This window comes from Gracilinanus agilis, chromosome 5 (genome assembly GCF_016433145.1).
Source record: "Gracilinanus agilis isolate LMUSP501 chromosome 5, AgileGrace, whole genome shotgun sequence".
Classification (NCBI taxonomy): Eukaryota; Metazoa; Chordata; class Mammalia; order Didelphimorphia; family Didelphidae; genus Gracilinanus; species Gracilinanus agilis.
The window spans coordinates 46,306,599-46,328,272 of record NC_058134.1 but is presented as its reverse complement, the minus strand read 5'-3'; the positions used below and the strand labels follow the sequence as shown (position 1 = coordinate 46,328,272).

The window sequence follows — 21,674 nt, the reverse complement described above, 5'->3', positions numbered from 1 at the left end:
TTTCCCTAAATCTAACTATCCTGGTACTTTGAAAACAGATGACAGATGTTCCAATGGGTCAGTATGCTGAGACTTTCCAATTGGGGTTAAGTGACTTGCCCAAGGTTATATCCTAGAAAGTGTTTGAGGCCAAATTTGAACCAAGGTCCTACTGCCTCTAGGCTAGGCACTCTGTTCACTGAGCCACCTATCTATACCCTTACAGATTCTTGATGTTAGATTTTTATTAGATATATTAATTGAAATGTTTTCTTTTCCCAGTGTTTTTCCTCATTTTATAGAACATTCTACCCTTTGTTGTCCCAAATTCTTTATTTTAAAAGTCTATCAATTTTGTGTCTAATAATTACATGCATTTAAGATGCTTTCTCCCATTCTTTAACTGGGAAAAGTAGATTACTCTTCTTTTTTTTGTTTTTTCCCTTTAGATTTGATATTTATAAATAATTAGAATTTATTATATGTATGAGGAATAAGCCAATATATATTTTAATATCACTATCCAATCTTACCAACAATTTTTATTGAATAATGATTCCTTCACTCCAGGGTTTTGTAATATTGGGTATAGCAAATAATCTATTATTCCATTAGTTCTAATTCTAAATTTTATATTCCCCTAAATTTCTTTTTTTTTTCCATTTTCTATTTGGCATCAGGCATTTTGAAGATTCATACCTTGTAGAATAACCTGAGATGTGCCCCTTTAAGTATCCTTATCTCATTTTTTCAGTTTTCTTTTATTTTCTTGCCTTATTTTCCACATCAATTTTATTTGATATCTAATATAATCCTGTCAAGTGGTCCATTTGCTTAAATAAATAATATATTATTAAATCTCTAAACTTGAATCTTACTGATATTTTTCCTAAATAATTTAGACATGGTCATATGAATGTTTTCCTCCAATTATTTGGTTTTCTATTTTTTTCTGCCAAAATTGCTTCATAGGTATCTTTACATAGAACTTGTGTAACAAAGTACATTGATGCCCACATATTTGATATATTTTGTTATTATAAATTATATTTCTCTGTCCTTTGCTCCTAGTTTCTAAAAATGCAGCAAAATTATATCCTCTTATCTTGCTAAAGTGATTTATTACCTCAATTCTTTTTTTCTTCTCTACTGGAATTAAATAGTGGGTCTTAAAGATGAGAATAAAAAAGCATTATAATTTAGGGCAATGAAAACTATTATAGTCTTTCTAAGGAGAATAATCAAACGGTCAAAATAATAAGTAAGAAAGATAATGGCCATGAGAAATGATTATTCAGTTACTGTAATAACCTGGCATGCAGATTCAGGGATATACCCCACATAATGTTATCTTGACCAATAATATTTCACAATTTAAAAATTAATACATTATTTTAAAAATCTTGGTTCTACTTGGCTTTTCCTTAAATTTTTTTAAAACATTCTTTCCTATTACAATTTGAGTTCCAAATTGTTTTTGTCCTTCCCATTCCTCCCCAACTCATTGAGAAGTCAAGCGGAATAATATCAATTATACATGTAAAATCATGCAAAACATATTTCCATATGTCATACTCAACAACAACAAAAAATGAAATAAAGTGAGAAATTTTTTTTGATATACACTCAGGGCTCATCAGTTCTCTTTTTGGAGGGGGATAGCATTTTTTTTCTTGTGAATGCTTGGGAATTGTCTGGGATCATTGTATTGATTAGAGTAGACAAGTCTTTCACAGTAGATCATCATTATAACCTTACTGTTAGCTTTCCACTAAAACCTTGAAAAGTCAAAATGGGGTTGAAAGTGGGAAAAGCTTAAAAGTGAGCAACTGAAGCTGAATGGGAAGAGTTCATCTTTGCTACACCTCCAGAATTATAAAAAATTCTGAATACTATTCTTGGAATATCCTATTCTGTATTACTGTTATATCATTTGTATTCTAATGAGGTCTAAAGATCTCCAAATTGCCTTCCCAAGCACCTTTTTCATTGATAGAGCAGATGAAATGTTTAATAACTTTCCCCTCAGATAGCCCTCTTAATTTCCTGTTCTCATTCTCTATCTTCCTTTGATCTTCCACTCTCTATCCTTGATACTCTGTTGGGGTTCAGTTATGTCTGACTTTGTGACCCCATTTGGGGTTTTCTTGGCAGAGATATAGGAGTGGTTGGCCATTTCCTTCTCCCACTCATTTTACAGACAAACTGAGATAAACAGGGTTAAACGACTTGCCCAGGGTCACATAGCTAGGAAGTATCTGAGGTCAAATTTGAACTCTGGTCTTCCTGAGTCCAGATCTGGTGCTCTTACCACTATGCCACCTGGCTGCCCAATCAATCTGTGTTACTGTACCTTAACAACAAATATGGCTTTTTACTTGGCTCTTCCCTCTCAGTTTCTTTCATCTTCATGTGAACTCTGGAGGTGGATATTCCACCTCAAACTCAATGCATCCTAAGATAAAAGCCATTATTTTTGCACTAAACCTGCTTCTCCATTATTTCTTTGGCATGGTTTGGTGTCCTATTTTAGAATGTTTGGATTATTTTTGATTCCTCTTTCACTTCTTATATACAATTATTTACTAAAGTCCAGTTGATTCCATCTCTATCATATCTCTCATATTTGTCTTTTCCTCGTTTCCATGGTACTGTCCAACTACAGATTCTCATTGCTACTAATCTGGATTATTATTACAAATTCCTTATCAGTCTTCCTACTGCTACTCTTTCCTCTCTTCAATCCATTCTTTATAATGCTGGGGCTATTTATAATCCCATTTGTAATCATAAATTTATATCACTGCCAGAATAATCTTTCTTATGTATAGTCATGCCTGACTCTTTGTAACCCCATTTTAATGGGATTTTCTTTGCAAAGATACTGGAATGGCTTGCCTTTTCCTTCTCCAGATTCCCTATTTTATAAATGAGGAAAGTCTGGTAAAGTGATTAAGTGACTTGTCCTGGGTATCACAACTAGTGTCTGAAGTTGGGTTTGAACTCAGGTCCTCCTGACTCCGGGCCCAGCACTCTTATCTACTTTGCTACCTTGTTGCTTGCTCTCTGTCTCTAGGGATGCCCTTTCTCATCTCATGAATTCCTACTCATCCTTTTTTCTCCAGTTCAAATGATGCCTCCTAGAATCTAGTCCTGATTCTTTCCATCACAATGATAACCTTCTTCCAGAGCTCACATAATAATTTTTAAAAAATAATTCCTAATTGCACTGATCATGTACCACTGTGTATTGTAGCTATCTGTATAAGTACCTTATCACTCTATTGGACTGGAAGCTCCTTGAGGGTTTGAATCTTGCCTCTGTCCCTTAATGTGAAAGTCATTTTAGTTTTATTATTTTGAACAATAGGTATGATAATACCTATAGTATCTCCTTCAAAGTTAGGAACAAATGAAATAATGTATGGACTGAACTTAACAAAACTGAAAGCACCATACAAATATCAGCTATTTATCATTCAGGGAAAGATAGTTTGTCTGAAACTTGTATGTTTCTACTATCTGCTAGAACAATATTCTGCATGCATTAGATATTTACTGGCTGTTGCTATTTAATAATGATTATGTTGCAGGTTAATTAATTTTGGGGTGGGGATGGCTTTAACTTGGTATTGGATGATTTGGGAATAGAATTGGTCTTGATCAAATTAGAGAGACTATTCCATAGTTTCTACTTTATTTTGGTATGTACCAGTCTCAAAGGATACCTTTACCAAAACACTACTGAATGTTTTACTATAAATGAGATGAGTACATTTTCCCATTTTAGAAAATTATTTCTCATTTAGTAAAAATAATGTAGGACTAAGTGATCACAAATAGTATTGTTATGACTAAATAAGAAATCTAGATAATTGCTAGGTAAGAATAAATGCTGATAAATAAATGCTTTATCTGACAATGGCTGTTTTAAATAATTTATCCGTAGTGTAGTGGTTGTCAAACTTTTGAGTCTCCAGACCCTTTTTCACTCTCAAAAATTAATGAGGAATCCCTCCACCACACCAAAGAACATTTGTGTCATAGCTATCAAAAACTACCATATTAGATATGAAAACATCTTAATATTATAAAAATAGTTTTGATAGATTCCTTTTAAAGGAATCTATGTATGAAAATAGTTTTGTAGATTCCTTGTAAAGGTCTTGTGGATTCCCAGACCACACTTTGAGAACCACTGCCTTGGTGAACCAAGAAGATAGAACATATCTTAAAGCATTTGCATCCCCATTTTATGGTGGGAAGAATACTAAACTCAGTGGTATATTTAAAATAGCAGAGACTAGAAAAGTTTGAGGTTGGAGATATTAATTAGACAGTCTGGCTGGACTGTTTATAAAAAAGGGCAGAAAGAGGAGGAAAAGGGAATAAAAAAAAGAAAAACAAGAGAGAAAGTAGGGCTCTTAGTCAGACAAAAGCATGTTTAGTGCCTACTCTATACCAGGGGATCCAAAGAAAGTCAATAGACACCTTTTGTCTTCAAGGTGCTAACAATCTAATGGGAGAGACTAGCAGCAAACACATATGTATAAACAAGATATGTCAAGATAAATAGTAAATAATTAACAGAGAGAAGGCATTAGAATTAAGAGGAATTGGGAAAGCTCCCTGAAGATGAGATTTAATTGGAACTTGAAGGAAGCCAAGGAATGGAGCGAAGCCAGAAGGTGAATAAGAGGACAAGAGGGACACTGGAGAAGTAAAACCATGTTCCTTAGCCTTTAAGTCTGGGAATTACTTAATCTGTAAAATGGATTTTAGATATCAACATTTTGTTCTGTTTCTAAGTCCCATGTTTACCATACACGTCTACAGGAGCAATAATATTTACCGTACCTGTGAGGAACAGGTCCTGACAAGATGGTGAACTCTTCTTATGAGATCATATACTAGAGTAAACAAATAAGAGTTGTTTCATGTTCTTAATTTAAGTCCCATTTTTGCACATCCTCGTCAGCAGGACAAGACAAGGTTAGTGCTTTAAGAGGCTAACAGGTGAAGTTTATTTTGCTTTGATTGGTTAAAACTCAGGTGAATGATTGAGGTAATTGTTGCATTGTAAATTGCCCTTTCTAATCAGCTGGCTCTCTTGACTAGATTGTTATTGGTTACTAAATGGGCTAATGGTGAATGAGGGGAGGGACTAATTCCCTAGGGACTATGATAAAAGGGAGTCTGTGGCTCCCATTTCTTTCACTTGCTTGCTCTGACAGGGTTTGAAAGTACTCATTCTCCAGAGGCTGAAATAAAAGAATCTTTGCCATATTAATAGAGAAGTTTTTTTTTTCACTTTTTCTTCAAAAATCATTGGAATTTCTTTGCTGTTTTACAATTATAAGTACTTCAAAGTTCTTCCCAAGGTTTCGTCCTCTCCACGCTGGATATCCCTTTATGGAAGCCACTAAACCTCTTTTGAATCCTGCTACTTGGGGCAGATTTTAGTTGTACAGAGAGGCTTGTTGGTTAAGGCATTTATCTGACTCGGTGAAGGCTTGACCAGAAAGTGGCCATTGTTTCTGTTCCAAATCACTTCTTTTCTAGGTTTACTTCTCTACAACTATTGCTTTCCCTGAAATAGCTGTAAGCTCGAGGTTCGGTCTTTGCATGTCTCGGCTCCTGCTAGATGTTGAATGAATGCTTACTGAATGCTTATAAAGACCTGCGCGGGCTTCACCCTAGTCTTCAATCTCTATTTGGGTGGGAGTGAGTAGGAGTAAGACATATAACCCCCGTTCTTGTGTGGGGGCGTGTCATAGAGTGAGACCTTGAGGGGACCTTAGAAGTCACCTAGTCCAACTCGCTAATTCTACAGAAGAAGAAACAAAAGCCCAGGGAGGTTGTTACCTGACCGAGATTACCCAAGTGGTGCCCAAGATGGGATTTGAATCCGGATCTTTTTACATCAAATAGAGGATTGAGAAGAGAAGGATAAAGCAGAAAGAGGACAGAAGGAGAGACAGAAAAAAAAATTCAGAAAAGGTCCCATTGCCGCCAAGTAGCGTTAGATACAGTGGAATTCCTTCCATCCTTTCTTGGGTGGGGAAGCAGCCCTATAATTAAGTGCCCTCTCGGTTGCTAGGTGCGACGGCGGGACGCCGCCTCCCAATTCAGCCAATGAGAAACGAGGGTGCTGGCCCAATGAACGCCTTGGCCTGCTTCCGGCATTCAGCGTGCTGCCTAGGCGACGGGCTGGATGATTCGAAATGAGGAGGGGGGGAGCGATATTCCTGAGTTCATAACCTTAAAAAAAAAAAAAAAAAAGCCGCGGAATCTCCTCGTGTTCCCCCGCTCCTCGGTGAGAGTGGACCAGCCTAGAGAGTCAAGGCTTGCGGAGCACCCCGAACTTCCAGGAGCCCTGGGCTTCCACATCCCGATCGCCGCTCTCGGGGGCCGACAGTTCTCCCAAAGAAGCCAGCTGGGGAGACGGTGGGCTCGGGTTCGTTTTTCTATTTCTGTGGAGATTGGGATAGGGCTGGGAGGTGTGGGGGGAAGGAGAGGTGGCGTGCGAGGCGGGAGGCGGAAGCCGGCCGTTACCGCCACTGCCTCCGGTGCGCCTCCACCAACAGTCCGTGGCGCAGCTTGCGCGAGGCGGGGCGCGCGCCCCCCGCGCCGGCGCTGTCTCCGCCTTTCTTCTTTCTCTGCGGACGCGCCCTTTGGTCCTGCGCTGCTGCCACCGCCTTTTCTTCTCTAGGAGTGCATCCTTCCAGCGCCTGTATCCGTACCCCTCTCGCCTCCATCTGTGAATCTACATCCGCCACCTTTTCCCCAGTTAATATTTGCTACTCCTCTGGAGCCTTTTCTCGTTAAAATACTTCTTTCCCAGGCCATCCCCTCGGAATGTCGGTAGCTTACTGCCAAATAAACATCCCTAAAGCAATTGTGGTTCTCTCTTCCTCTCCGGGTTCTTCGTTTCATAGCGAGGACCTCAGAGATTATCTACTCCAAGTCCCTATTTTTACAGATGAGGATGTTAAGTGACTTGCCCAGGGTCACGTAGTAAATGGCAGAGTAGATACTGGGTTCTTAGGGTTCTTGGTGGTGACCCCCAAGTATTCACTCGCCTTTCCTCCCTTCCCTTCCCTTCCCTTTCCCTCTCCCTCTCCCTCTTTCATTTTCTTCCTTTCTTTGTCCTTCCTTTTCCTCTTAAAATCTGTACCTTGTATTGATTCCAAGACTATAGTAAGGACTAGGCAATGGGGGGTTAAGTGACTTCCTGGATCACTGGTCTAAGAAGGGCCTGAGGCCAGATTTGAGCCCGGGACTTCCTGCCTCCAGGCCTGGCTCTATCCCCTGGGCCACCCAAAGGGCCTCCTCCATCTTCTTTCTTAAGTTAATTTGCCAGAGAATTGTGATGCTAACTGCTCTGCAGGACATTTAGTCTCACAGGCTATTAGACCTAGGACTGATAGCTACTTCAGCTGGCTCATTTTACAAATGAGGGAACTGAGGCCCAGAGACTGCCATTCTCCAATGGACATGGAGAGTTACTTAGATAGTAAGAGCAGTGGCAGGATTTGAAGTTGTGTCTTTTGATTCTTGAGTCAGTACTCAGTCTCTCTTACTGAACTGCTTCCTAATTGAAAGGAGCCATGACTGGAAGGAATTTTAAAGATCATGTAGGCCAACTTCCTTGTTTTACATTTGGAGAAACTGAGCCCAGTGTGAGGAAGTGACAAAATCTAATAATTCAAAGCTGAACTAGGACTTCTAGATATTTTCTGGATTCATCCCTTAATTTTTCAGATATATTTGGAGCCCAGACTAGTTAGGGGACTTTCCTAAGGTCCCAGAAGTAGTTAAATAAAAGAGCAGTGATTTGAACCTCCTTTCTCCAACTTTAAATCCAGTCTTTTCCCTTTTCTACTACACTGGATTGTTACGTTTCTATAATGATTTAAGATTTGTAAAACTACAGTCATCCCTTCCACAATGTGACTTTCTCTATTTTAAGTTCACTATATCACAGGTAGGCATAAGAAATTAACTGGGAATTTTTGGGGAGCAGATGACAGAAAAAGTTCAGAAACTCAGAAATGTATAATTAACCCAAAATTTATAATAAGGTATTATAAAAACCCTATAAATGGAAAAAAAAATTGACTTCTTTTCTAGTATGAAAGGAAGACCATAAATTTTTACATGGATTTTCCAGATTATAGGGGCACTGGACCCTTTAACCCCAACAATGTGGAAGAAATAACTGTATATTTTCTAAACACTGTGAAATAGTATAAGGATTATCATCCCCATTTTAAAGATGGTTAAAACTGAAGCTTGAAGTCATTCAGTGGCTTGCTTAAGGTCCTGGAGCTTTAAAGATAACCTATAATTGAACCAATACAGAATTTGTAATTAGGAGGTATTAGTTCTGTTTCTAGCACTTTTGCTTATTGACTGCTTGAGCTTGAGTAAGTCTCTAAGTTTCTCATATGTAAAGAAGAGGATCCAATAAGTTAATTTCTAAATTCCAGCCTTTCTCTAAATTCTAAAATGATGATTGTTTACTCTTGTTCCATGTTTTATAATTGGGCAATACATAGGAATGTAGAAGCTTATCTGGTAGTTGCCTAATAACTGTTTTTGATTTTATTTACTTCATTAATTTTCATAATTTTTTCAGTTTATCATACCTTACTTATATATTTTGAGAGTTTTGTTTTTTAAATTTATGTTGTAAATGCTTTTGGAGCCTTTTATAAAATATTTATTTATTTATTTTAAACCTTATCTTCCATCTTAGAATCAATACTGTGTGTTGGTTCTAAGGCAGAAGAGTGGTATGGCCTATCGGGGTTAAGTGACTTGCCCAGGGTCACACAGCTAGAAAGTGTCTGAGAACAGATTTGAACCCAGGACCTTCTGTCTCTGGGTCTGGCTCTCAATCCACTGAGCCACCCAGCTGCCTCCTAGTCTTTTTAGAATGATGGCACTATTTAAAAAAATAACAAATTATTCTCTCCTTTCTTCAATCCTGTTCACCTCTAGTGATCTTGAATCTACTGTCACATTGACATTTTTTTCTAGTTAGAATTTGATACTTGAATTAGATTCTTAGATATTTGTTTCATTATTAATTCTTGTTTTCATTTTTGCTATACAATTGACAATTTCTTTTTAATACATTCCCTAGATCAGTGATGGGCAAACTATGGCCTTGGGGCCAGATTGGGGGGGGGGGCTGAAATGTTCTATCCTGCTGCTGGACATTATTCCTAATCTGACGAATAAAATGAGTAGGATACAATACAATGAAACTTCCAAAGAGTTGCCTTAGAAACAGACTGACAGATGAGCATTTCCTTTCCTTTGGCCCCCTCTTTAAAAAGTTTGCCCATCACTGGGCTAGATGATACTTTTGTGATTGAAAAATCCCCTACCCCTTTATATGAGGATTTGATTTTAATGTTAGCAGTAGTCTTGAACTATCATAATTGTAATTCTAAGATAGTTAGCATAAGTCATGATTTTAGTAGGCTTTTTGTGTTTATTTTAGTATAAGTATTAAGGTTTTGAATTAAGTAAATAACTGCTTTAGCATAGATAGGCCTCAGTGTCAGCCCCACCCTTCAAAGTTGCTCTATCATGCACTCTCTGAAATCATGGTCTTGGACTTGTGACTGGGTCTTCCTTAGCTTTTGCCTCATAAGCCTGATGATATCCATTCACCTTTACATACCCTAATATACCTCATCAGGCTTTTGCCCTGCTTGGAGATCTGACACCTCCTCTTACCCTGGTCATTTTAGTATACATCATCCTGGACATTATCAGGCTTAGAAAGTAAGGTTCAGGCTTCCCCCACCCCCCACCTTTTCCATCAAGTGACTTTCAAGTCATCACCAAGTGATTTCTATCTATAAGAAATATTTCCTGATTACTTCCACCAATCCACATCTCTCTATTTTTAGCACACTGTCTTGGATTATTTCATAAGCTTATTGAAAATAGAGATACTAAGAGAGATGAGGAGGGCATGCATTCTAGTTGTGGTGGGGAAGGGATGGCAGCATGTGCAAAGTCACAGAGACAAGAGATGGAATGTCATGTGAGAAGGTCAGAACAGCAAGAAGGCCAGTTCTAGTGGACCTAAGAGTAATGGAGGACATAATGTTTAATAAAGCTAGAAAGACAGATTGGAGCCAGGATGTGAAGAGCTTTAAATGCCAAGAAGAAGAGTTTTTATTTGATTCTAGAGGCAATAGAGAACCACTGGAGTTTATGAGACTCTCAGGTCAGAGTTTTAGGAAAATCATTGTTGACATTAATTTGGAGGATGGATTGAATAGGGCAGAGACTTGAGGCAAAGAAGCCAATTAGGGGACTACTGAAATAGTTCTGGATAGAAATGATAAAGGCTGATGACTGAGCAAAAGAAAGACATGAGTGTGAGAGATGTGGTGGCTGTAGAATTCATAACACTGGACCACTGATTGGATATGTAGAATGAGGGAGTGAGGAATTGAGGAAGACTGTGAACCTGTGTAACTAGAAGGATAGTAGGAAATTCTAAAAAGCAGGAAAGGGTTTTGGAGGGGGGTAGTGGTAGAGGGAAGATAATGAATCTGTTGTGGATGAGTTATTTGAGATAGATGCCTATGGGACATCCAGTTCATATTGTTTAGTAGTCAGTGAGTGATCTGTGCCTTAAGCTTAGGAGAGAGACTAGGACTCTATGGACAGCTATATCCCTATATCCCTATAGGGAGATAGTACCTGTATTTATACTTATATATAAGGAACCAAAAATATAAATGTACATTTATATATAAGGAGCTGTAGTGGTATATTTCCATATAGGGAGCCATAGCTGTCTCGCTGTCTATCTAGAAAAGAAAAAGAGATGTCTAGGAGTCATTTGCATAGAGATAATTAGTTCATGGGGACTAATAAAAGTTATTGAGAAAATGTAAAGAGGCAAGAGAAGAGAACCCAAGGCAGAACCCTGAGGTACATCCGTAGATAGGGAGCATAATATGTAAGATGAATTAGTAATGGAGACTGGGAGTTCAATAGGTAGAAGAGTGGAGAGAAAGCAGTATCATGAAAACTCAGAGGGGTACCAGTATCTAGGAGGAGATAGAGATTAGTTATGCCACCAGCAACAGAGAAATCAAGAAGAATGAAAACTGAGAAAAGGCCATTAGAACCAGCAATTAAGAGGTCATTGGTAACTTTGGAAACAGATTTTAGTTTAATAATTAGGACAGAAGATAGATTTTAGAAGATTAAGATGTGAATTAATGGAGAGGAAATGGACATGCAAAATTTAAAAAGTTTATTTCTAAGAGATTGACTATGAAAAGGAGAAAAGATCAATAGCGTGAGAGATTAGGGTCAAGGGAGAGTCCATTGTAGGTAAATGGTTGAAGTTGGAGGGTGGTCAGTTCATGTTTGTAAATTTGTAAGTGATCTAGTAGTAAATAGGCAGAGATAGAAGATTAGAGGGAGAGATGATTAAGGGGAACCAATCTTTTGGAGATGACAGGAAGGGATGGATCAAAGATGTCCAATGGGAGAAACATGAGGACATCTTGAGAAGGGAAAAGATACCAGGGTCCTCTAGTCCTAGAGAGGTGAATTTTCTGACCCATGAAGGTGTGTTTCTTTTATGTAGTGCATCCTCTTCTCATTGATAATTTTATATGGCTAAAGGAAAACGTGCAGTAGGTTTCTGGGGGAAATATTTTGTTTTTATTACTATTTTAAAAAATTATACCATCTTAATAGTTTGCTTTGGGTTAATTGCATTTTTTTGGTTGACTATTGTAAGAAATAAAATGGGTATAAAAGTATAGATTTAAAAATATTAAGGTTTTAAAAGATTTATTGAGAGTCATTAGAAAAATAAAGCCACGTGCCATATTAAGAGTTAGTTTGAAAGGCCCGCCATACCTCCACCACTATGTTGCTTCAGCTGGGAAAAAAGTGTGCCCTTCCAGGCACTTCTTTTTTATACTTTTCTCCACGTTATTACACTTCCTGTCTATGTGATTACACAAGAGGAATCATGGGAAATGTAGTTTGAAAGAGCCCTAAATGTCCACAGGAAGTTTAGATCAGGGACCTCAAAATTAGTTCAAGGACTCCCAAATTTCCAGTATCACACTATTAAAGGTAAAGATGCTCAGCTCTAATATTAGGATTATAGATAGAAGAGTACTTTGAACCTAGGGTAGCTTCTTCTCTGAGGAATATATATAGCAAAATTAGATTGAAAAGGTTGGCTGAAATCAGATTGTGAATGACTTTAAATGTCAATCTGAGGAGTTTTGCATTTTATCTTAGAGGAAATGTGGTTTTCCTCACCTTTTATGTCCAGGACACAGTTGGAAATGAACTAGAGTTTAGGAGATGATAAGGCTGGATCCTCTAGATTTGGTAGTCATATGTTTAGAAAATATAAATATTGATTCCATGGAGAGACCATAGAGAAAGAATAGAGATCATCCTGGACAGAACCTTGAGGAATGGCCAGACTTAGGGGGCATGAGATAAGTGAAGAACAGGCAAAGGTCCACATGGTCAGAAATCTCCAGAGAGGACAAGGAGGATGTGATATCCCTAATCATCTAGGAGCAAATATCTAACTCTGTTTGGCATGTAAAGCCTGTGTTACTTTGTGCATGCTTCCTTTAATGCAGGATTTTCTTTATTATTTTGCCTCTCTCAAAATAAGTCATCTCTGACCAGAGAGAAATATAAATAGCTGCTTGTCTTACTTAGATTTGGAAAGTGATGATTTATGAAGGACAAATGCTAAATTCATTTACCTTTGTACGACCTTGATGAAGGATTAAATAAGTTAAAAATATTTAATAAAAACTTAGTGTAAGATTTAGATTTACTTTTAATTTTTATTTATCTTAGAAAATTACATTCTGGGACAAAATGGAATAGAAGAACATTTATGAAGTGCTTACTCTGAACCGATCACCTTCCTAAGCACTGGGTGTACAAATAGAAAAGAGACAACTCTGCTCTCAATGAACTCAAGATTAATTGAGCAGAAAAACATATATAGAAGAGTTCAGCTGCAAATGGAGAGGCCTAGTAATCCTTAGGTTATGGTGGCAGATTAGGGGCAAGGCTCAGGTAACTCTTTTGGGATCTGACAGGACCAAGGAGGGTCAGTGTTGAGTATCTGAAGGGATAGGGCTGGAGGAATTTGGGAAGAGATACTGTTGGAAATCTCTCTGGATAGAGCAGGCAGGGATGGCTTGTGATCTGTATCATACATCTCATTACATAATCCTTCCACTCTTGTCCAAACTTCCTTGTGACTGTCAATCAAGCATTTTAAAAATATTAAAGTACCTACTATATGTTATGTTCTGTACTAGGGCCCGGGAAAACAGATCAGTTACCGATTCTTTTCTTTTAAAAGCTTCTGCTCAAAAATAAAATAAAATAAAAAACTAATTAAAAAAACTAAGCAAAAAAAAGCTTCTGCTCCAAAGGAGAAGACAGAAGTACGTAAGCTTTAGGGTCTTAAAACTGAACTAAGATTTTTGGGATGTCCAGTAAGGATACACGAAATAAATACACAAGAGAATACATGCTATTAAGTACAAAATCACTAAATACAAACTAGTTTGGGAGGGAGGGGATTGGTTCTCGTGGGATTGGGAGAGGCTGTATTGAGCCGAGCTCTGAAATTGGAGAGAGATACTATTGTTCTAGTTACCCAGGTTCTCACAGCCTCAATGCCCTCTTCAATTTTTAAATCACAAATATTCATAATATTCATATTTATTAGTATAAGATGTACGTAATCTGTAACTATGCCCATATTGGTGGTACATGCTCAAAATCTTTTTAGGTATGATTTTTTTTGGTCTAATTTTTTAGGTTGCTAAGTGTGTGATGCCTGGAAGTAAGAATGTTACTCAGACGGTTTAAGACTTGAATTTCATTGAGAAAACCCAATGTTGGTTTACAAATGGCTTTTGTAATATAGTCTGTTCTCTACTTACGTTGTGCTTGAAAAAGATAGACCTTATTGTTTAACATTTGAAGGATTTCTTTAAAAGAATGAATGTAACCATAAGGTTTCTTTTGTGTATTAAATATGATTGAGATCTGTATGAATTTGGAAAATTATATATGATTTCTTTTTCATTTCTTAGGCAGTAGAGATGAAACGGAAGAAGATATAACAAATCTTCAAAATGGAAAACTTTATTCTTTATGAAGAGATCGGAAAAGGAAGCAAGACTGTTGTTTATAAAGGACGGAGGAAAGGAACAATTAACTTTGTAGCCATTCTTTGCACAGATAAATGCAAAAGGCCTGAAATAACTAACTGGGTAAGTAAGATATCCTACCCTACCTTCGTAGAAATATACAACTATAAGTTATGATGCAAAAATAAAGAAATCATTTTAATTTAAATTGATGTCATTGAATGTAATCAGCCTGTACTTTATTTTGTTGAGGGACACAGCTTTACAAAAAAAAAAAAAAAGCATTGGCAGTAAATTGGTAACTAACAGTAAGTTAATTAACTGAGGTTTTTTTTCAGAAAGGGAGAAACATTTTTCCACTTCATTATTTTTTAAATTAGATCATAAAACATTACTCAGATGGATCAGTGATCTCATTGGCATGGGAATTCCTTCCAACAGAACATTACATTTTGTTAAATAGGCATAACCAATAATGCAAGTGTGCTTCATCTTCATTTTGTAGTCAATTAAGAATGATAGGAATATTAAGGGATAAGAGAGAAAAGAGAAGGAATGTTCAGAAGCTAGGAAAAGAAAGGGAGATGGATACATTTTGGGGGGAAGAATAAAGAGAGGGTAACAGGAAGACTAAAGGATCAGGGACAGCCAGTATCCCCTGCCTGTCCCAGGCTTCATTCATATTACTTTAGCCTTTTATTTAGAAACAAATCTGGAGCATCTACTAAGATGAAGGCAACGTCTCTATACTATATCTTCCTGAATTTGGCAGATTGTCTCATTCCTCTGCATTTTCTGTGTTCTGGGCAGATTCTTCCAATTTAAGGCAGCTCTGATCCTTATAAAATTTTAGAATTGGAAGAGACCTTAGCCACAAACTTCCTGCACAGCAATCGTCCCTCCGTCATCCTGGACAGAGTCATTCTGCTTCTTTTCTTCAAGACCTCCAGAGAAGACCTTGAGGAGATAGGATGTTTCTACCTCCTGAGACAGCCTTCTTCCTTTCTGGATAGCTCTAATTTGAAGGAAGTTTTTCCCTTATGTTGAGCCTAAATCTCTATAACTTCCATTCTCCAGGGCCACACAGAACAAATCTCATCATTCTTCCAAATGGCTGTCCTCCTTGCGCATACTTAAGGACAGTTATCCTATGATGATCCTAGGCCCTCTCTTCTCTCTATTACAAAATAGCTCCTTTTGTTACTATTTGAACAGCACAGTTCCCAGCCCCTCACTGTTGTGTCCTGGCTACCCCTCTCTGGGTATGTTCCTGCTGTAGTGTCCTTGTAGGGAAGTCATCTAGTGCCCAGCACTGGAAACTACTCCAAATGTAGTCTGACTAGGGCAGAGTCCTTCATTTCTAGTGTTCAGTCGCTTTTCTTGAGGGCATTATTTTTATTGTGCAAGTAATGAACAGTGGTCCTGAGAGGTCTAAGTCAAGGCATCCAACTCCCCAGTGTCCTGAACCAGATTAATATATAATTGAGAAAAGTTTGCCCATCACTGCTCTAGATTATTAGAGATGTTTTACCCTTATGAGGCATTTGCAGAATCTTACTAGTTTTAGAATGTTCTTTTTTTTTCATGTCGGAGAACTAGTTTTTCATGTTCCTTCATGTTCTCAATCCTATTGTTAGTTGTTGTTCTTCAGTCATTTCAGTGGTGTTTGATGCTTCATTAGCCCTTTTGGAGTTTTATTGGCAAAGATACTGGAATGATTTGCCATTTCCATCTCCAACTCATTTTTATAGATGAGAAAACTGAGGCAGAATTAAGTGACTTGCTCAGGGTCACACAGCCAGTAAGTATCTGAGACCAGATTTACACTCGGGTGTTTCTGCCTCTAGGCATCTAGCTGCCGCAGTTACTAGATAGTAGATAAATTAAAGTGCTATACTTTGTAGATCTTCTGATTTTCTTCACTTGAGCTATTTCTTTAAAGGAGCTTTTTCTGAAAATAACATCTTTGATTTTAAAAATAATACCAGCCAGTATTTATATAGCAATTTAAGGTTTGCAAAGTGCTTTACCAACATCACCTCATTTTGTCCTCATAATAATAACTCTTAGCGAACAAGAATTTATTAAGTGCTTACTGTGTGCTGAGTTCTGGGGATACAAAGAAAGACAAAAAAAAAGCCTCTACTCCCAAGGAATTGCCAGTTTATGGGAGAGAAGTTGCAAACTCATATGAACAAATAAGACAGACACAGAATAAAATGGAAATACTGTCAGAGGGAAGATACAGAGTTTAAGGGGGACTGGAAAAAGCTTCTTGTAGAAGGTGGGACTTTAACTGGGACTTGAAGGAAGCCAAGGGCAGTGAGGAGGAGGAGGAGGAGGAGGAGGAGGAAGAGGAAGAGTGTTCTTGACTTGGGGAGGACAGTCTGTGAAAAGTCTTGAGAGTTGGAGTGTTATGTGCAAGGACGATCAAGGAGGCCAGCATCACTGGATTGCAGGATAACGGGGAGAGGCCGGCTTAGGAGACGCTTTAAAAGCCAAATGGAGGATTTTATATTTGATACTTGAGTGAAAAAGAACAACGGGAATTGACTGAGTGCGGACAGGGGTTGACCTAATTAGCTTTGTGTTTTAGGGAGATCAGCTATTGGGGGAGATGAACCAGAGTGTGGAGAAACTGAAGGCTGGGAAACCAACCAGTAGACGCTTTCAGTGGTCGAGGCATGGACTGATGAGGGCTTGTGCTCAGGTGGTGGCAGTGTCAGTGGAGAAAAGGGGAAAAAGATGAAAGAAGTAGATTTGACTTGACGTCATATCACTGTTTTATTATGGGAGAAGGGCTTAGTGAAAGGAGGTAAGTACTTTATTATCATCCCCATTTGACAGATGAGGAAACTGAGACGGATGCCACTTAAAGGATCACACCATTTATCAATTATCTGAGGCTAGATTTGAACTTAGATCTTCCTAGTTCCAGGTCAGACTTTCCCAGTTAGCCAAATTCTGTTGTATTTTTTACTGTTTTTATTCCAATAAATTCTCTCCGGGGTTCCTGTGAGTTTTTGGCTTGGTCAATTCCAACATTTAAATAGTAGATTTCTCCTTTATAAAACAGAGTCATTTCATGATTTTTATCTTTGACGCTCCCTCTTGGTTTCCTTCTATTGCCCTGAATTATATTGTAATCACTATTGCATAGGAGGATATCTCCATCTGGTGGACTTTCATGGTACTGTTGTCAGATAATTTATTTTTTTTTTTTTACATTGCATTTTTACCATTGTAGGAATAAATTTAATTCCACAAACATTTTTGTGCCTACTCTATGGAAGGTGCTGTTTACCAAAGTTAATACAGGTATCCCTTTCAAGTCACAACTTAAGCGATAAGCATAAGAAATTAAATGGGAATTTGGGGGGAGTTTTGCAGAAGCTGCACATGACACACAAAAGCCAGGAGATGACACAGAAAAAGTTTAGAAACTTAGAAATGCATAAATTATATGTATAGTAATATATAATTGATGTATCACTATGTAGTAATATAATGTAATTATATAATAATATAATAATGCATAGTAGTCTATAATTAATATATAATTAATAATGTTAATATATAAAAATAAAATATATTTTGTCTTTTAACACTTTAAATATACCCAGTAAACATCCTGTAAAAGAAAAAGAAAAACTTTAAACTTCTTTGGTACAAAAGGAGGGTCAAAAATTTTTACATGGATTTTCCAGATTACAGGGGCCTATAATTACTGTACCCCTGTCCCCATGATATATAAGGGACACCTGTACTTTCTCTGGTATGGATAAATAGCACATTTGTTATTTAACCCTTTCAGGGGTAAGGTTAAGGAGCATCAACCATTCTTTTTTCCATTTATGTTACCATTTTTCTTATAAATCCTTCAAGTTTTTTTTTAAACTCTTTTGATACTCTTTACTAAGTATCAGTTCCTAGGCAAAAGAGTGGTAAGGGCAGGGCAGTTGGGTTTAATTGACTTTCTCGGAGTCACACAACTAGAAAGTATCTGAGGCCAGATTTGAACTTAGGACCTCTTGTCTCGAAGCCTGACACTATCTCTTGGGCCACCTTGCTGTTCCACCTTTAACTTAAAGTGAAGGGTGCATGCCAGATGCTTTTTTTTTTTGAAGATATTTTATTTTCTTAATTACATGTAATATTAATTTTCTACATATGCTTTTTTGAAGTTATAAGGTCCAAATTGTCTTCTTCTCTTCCCGACTCCTGGGAAAAGTAAATAGTTTGATTTGTGTTATACATGTATTATCCTGCAAAACATATTTCCATACTGTTCATTGTAAGAGAATAATCAAATAAAACTAAAACCCCCCAAATAAAACCACATATAAACTAGTGTGAAAAATCGCATGCTTTGATCTGCATCTGACTCCGATAGTTCTTTCTCTGGAGCTGGATAGCATGCCTTGTTATAAGTCCTTCAGAATTCTCCCAGATCATTATATTGCTGAGAGAGCAGCAAAGTCTTTCACAGTTGAGCATCATATAATATTGCTATTAGTATATATGATGATCTCCTGTGCCAGATTGCTTCTAGTCATTCATTCTTTGATGGTATGTTTCTTGCTTCTCTTATTCTCTTTATTCATATATTTTCTTCTCTTTAGTCAGAATCAAATCCACGGTAGCAATGATTTCATTTGATCTTCACTAAAACCTTTTGATGTAGGTACTAAAAGTGTTATTTTCTTTATTTTATTGATGAGGGAACTTAGGCTTAAAATGAGTAGGTGACTTGCCTGTGGTCACACAGACTTTAAGTATTAGACAAGGTTCAAATCCATGATTTGGATTCTCAGTACAATGTTCCTTCTACAGTACTGTCTTACCTTTTTTATTGTATAGCCAACATTCTTAACCTGGAGTCTCTGCAGCCATTTGGGAGGTGGTCATGGTTAGATTTCAGGGGGTTAATGACCTTGGATGGGGCAGAAATGACATTGTTATTTTTGCTAATTACGAACTAAAATTAGCATTTCCTTTAGTTATTTAAAAACTATATGGAGAAAGGGCTGTTCAGTTTCACCAGACAGCCAGAAAAATCCATGGCAGAAAAAAAGGGTTAAGAGCCTAGGAGGCAGCTGGGTTGCTCAGTGGATTGAGAGCCAGGCCTAGAGACAGAAGCCCTAGGTTCAAATCTGGCCTCAAACACTTCCTAGTTGTGTGACCCTGGGCAAGTCACTTAATCTCCATAGCCTAGCCCTTACCACTCTTCTGCCTTGGAACCAATAGATTCTAAGGCGGAAGGCAAGAGTTTAAAAAAAAAAAAGAAACCCCTGTTCTAAGGAAGTGGGGAACCACTGAAGGATTTTTTAATGGGTGTATGATATAGTGAATTAGTTTTTCCCTTATGGAAGATAGTATATGTTGAAATACAGCCTCCTGGAATTAAAAAAACCTGAGCTGGAATCCTTGTTTTGACACTTAATAGTTGAAGTCTAGAGGAAAGTGTTTAATTTCTCTGCGTTTCTGCTTCCTCCTCTGTCCCAAACCTTGCAAACTTATGAGAAAAGTTCTTTGGAAACTTGAAAATTGCCATATAAATGAGTTAATATTTTTTGGGGGGAAGAGGGGGAATCAAAGTGATGATTTTATCTATAGTTTTTAAAGCCATTTACTAATTTGGATCCGGTATTCAATTGGCACATGAGATGTTGCTACTTAAAAGCATATCTAAAAATGAGAATGTAGAGTATTTAAAAATTTAAATTTAAGGTGAAAAACTAATATTTGAAATTGTGTAATACAACTTTCTTAAATCAAGGTAATTTTATACCTTCATTGTTAACTTCACCATTAGGTAAGTATGGTTACTTTTGACTTTTTTCCTTTTTGGTCTTGTGCAATGATTATAACATAATAATATATGCATATTTTATATTTGCATATTAATGATAAAATACCTTCCCCTGCATTAATTGACCATTAAAGCTTTTTCAGTAATGAGAACATGATATAATAGGGAGGCGTCAAACTCATATAGAAATAGATGCCAGAGGGCCTCATTTTGACATAGAATATCACACTTCTACATTATTGATGGTATATTGTATTTTTGTATATTTTGTTAAACATTTCCCAATTATTTTAATTGGATTTGGGCTGTGCTCAAGAGTTTTGTGGTTCTCTTGTGGGCCAAGAGTTTGACACCTTGGGAGGAAAATGACATCAGAAGATCTTGATTTAATTCTGGGCTTTCTTTCTTACTGCCTATGTGCTTTGGGCCAAGTCACTTAACCCCAATAGGCCTTTTCCCCACCTGTACAAGGAAGGATTTGGGTCAGTTCATATCTACGTTTCCTTCCAGGTCAAAATCTTTGATCTAAGGCTTGAAGCAGGGATTAAAGCAGTAATTAAATAATATCATATGTCACTAGGAATTTAAGGAAAGAAAGTTGAAAATCTTAAATGTCCAAGTTTTAAAATTGATTTTTCTCAAAATACAATTCATTAACACCATATTTTTGTATAGGTTCGCCTGACACATGAAATTAAACACAAGAATATAGTCACTTTTCATGAGTGGTACGAAACCAGCAATCATCTCTGGCTTGTTGTAGAACTATGTACAGGTAAGGAGAATGAAGCCAGTGTTGTTAATGCAAACCCTGCAGGCATTTGGAAAAACATTTGTTCTACATTGATTTTCTTGTTAAAAGTTTTACCATTTGTTTGTTTCTCAGCAATTTCTCAGTATTCCCATCTTGAATGCCAAGATCACTTCTTTTTAACCAAGAAAAGCGTAATTGTATTCAAGAGTAATTGTATTTGACAGTGTGTGCAATATTCCACTCTTGGAGTCTCTTAGCTCCTAGATGAGAGGAGAAGATCTTCTTCATGTGTTTTTGCTTTACTTCTTACATGTATTAGTTTATCCAAACAAACCAAAAAGTCTAGAGAAACAAATGTTGATACATGGTTATTGGGAAAGCCTTGTGGACTTCAGTTAATTCAAAGATTAGCACTCTCAGAGGTTCTACTTCTAAGTCTCATCATGATGTCAGTTCTTGGCAGCTGTTCCATTGCAGTGGAAGATTCTAGAATGCTAGAAAGGTCCTTACTCAGAAACAAACTGTGATAAACTGTGTTTACTGTCTGAGGAATAGTCTAGACCAGTGATGGGCAAACTATTCCCCGAGAGCCAGATCCAGGTGTAGTTTGCCCATCACTGCCTTGAGCAATTCCCTAGTCACTAGGCCCCACATCCAGATGTCCTGATTAGGGAATTGCTTAAGGCAGTGATGGGCAAACTACACCTGGATCTGGCTCTCGGGGAATAGTTTGACCATCACTGGTCTAGTAAGTATGGAGAGTCTCATTACTAATATGATCATTATTGTATCATGAAGTGATTGGTTATGATATTCTGTGAAACCTGGAAACATATGATGAGGCTGGCAGTCCTGTGTGTCAAAACATACTGGACATCAAGAACACTTCTAACTTCACAGAAAATGAAATTAATTACAGCCTAAA

General features: G+C 37.3%; 1 protein-coding gene across 1 annotated transcript in view; it reads left to right on the top strand.

Annotated features, from left to right (window-relative positions):
* Window positions 1–6,160: 6,160 nt before the first annotated feature.
* ULK4 (unc-51 like kinase 4) overlaps window positions 6,161–21,674 on the top strand; it is a 660,820-nt gene continuing 645,306 nt past the window's right edge. The window contains exons 1-3 of the mRNA XM_044679671.1: window positions 6,161–6,436; window positions 14,127–14,306; window positions 20,671–20,770. Of these exons, the coding sequence (XP_044535606.1) occupies window positions 14,169–14,306; window positions 20,671–20,770 (238 nt within the window). The 5' untranslated portion in view covers window positions 6,161–6,436; window positions 14,127–14,168. The remainder of the gene's footprint in view (window positions 6,437–14,126; window positions 14,307–20,670; window positions 20,771–21,674) is intronic.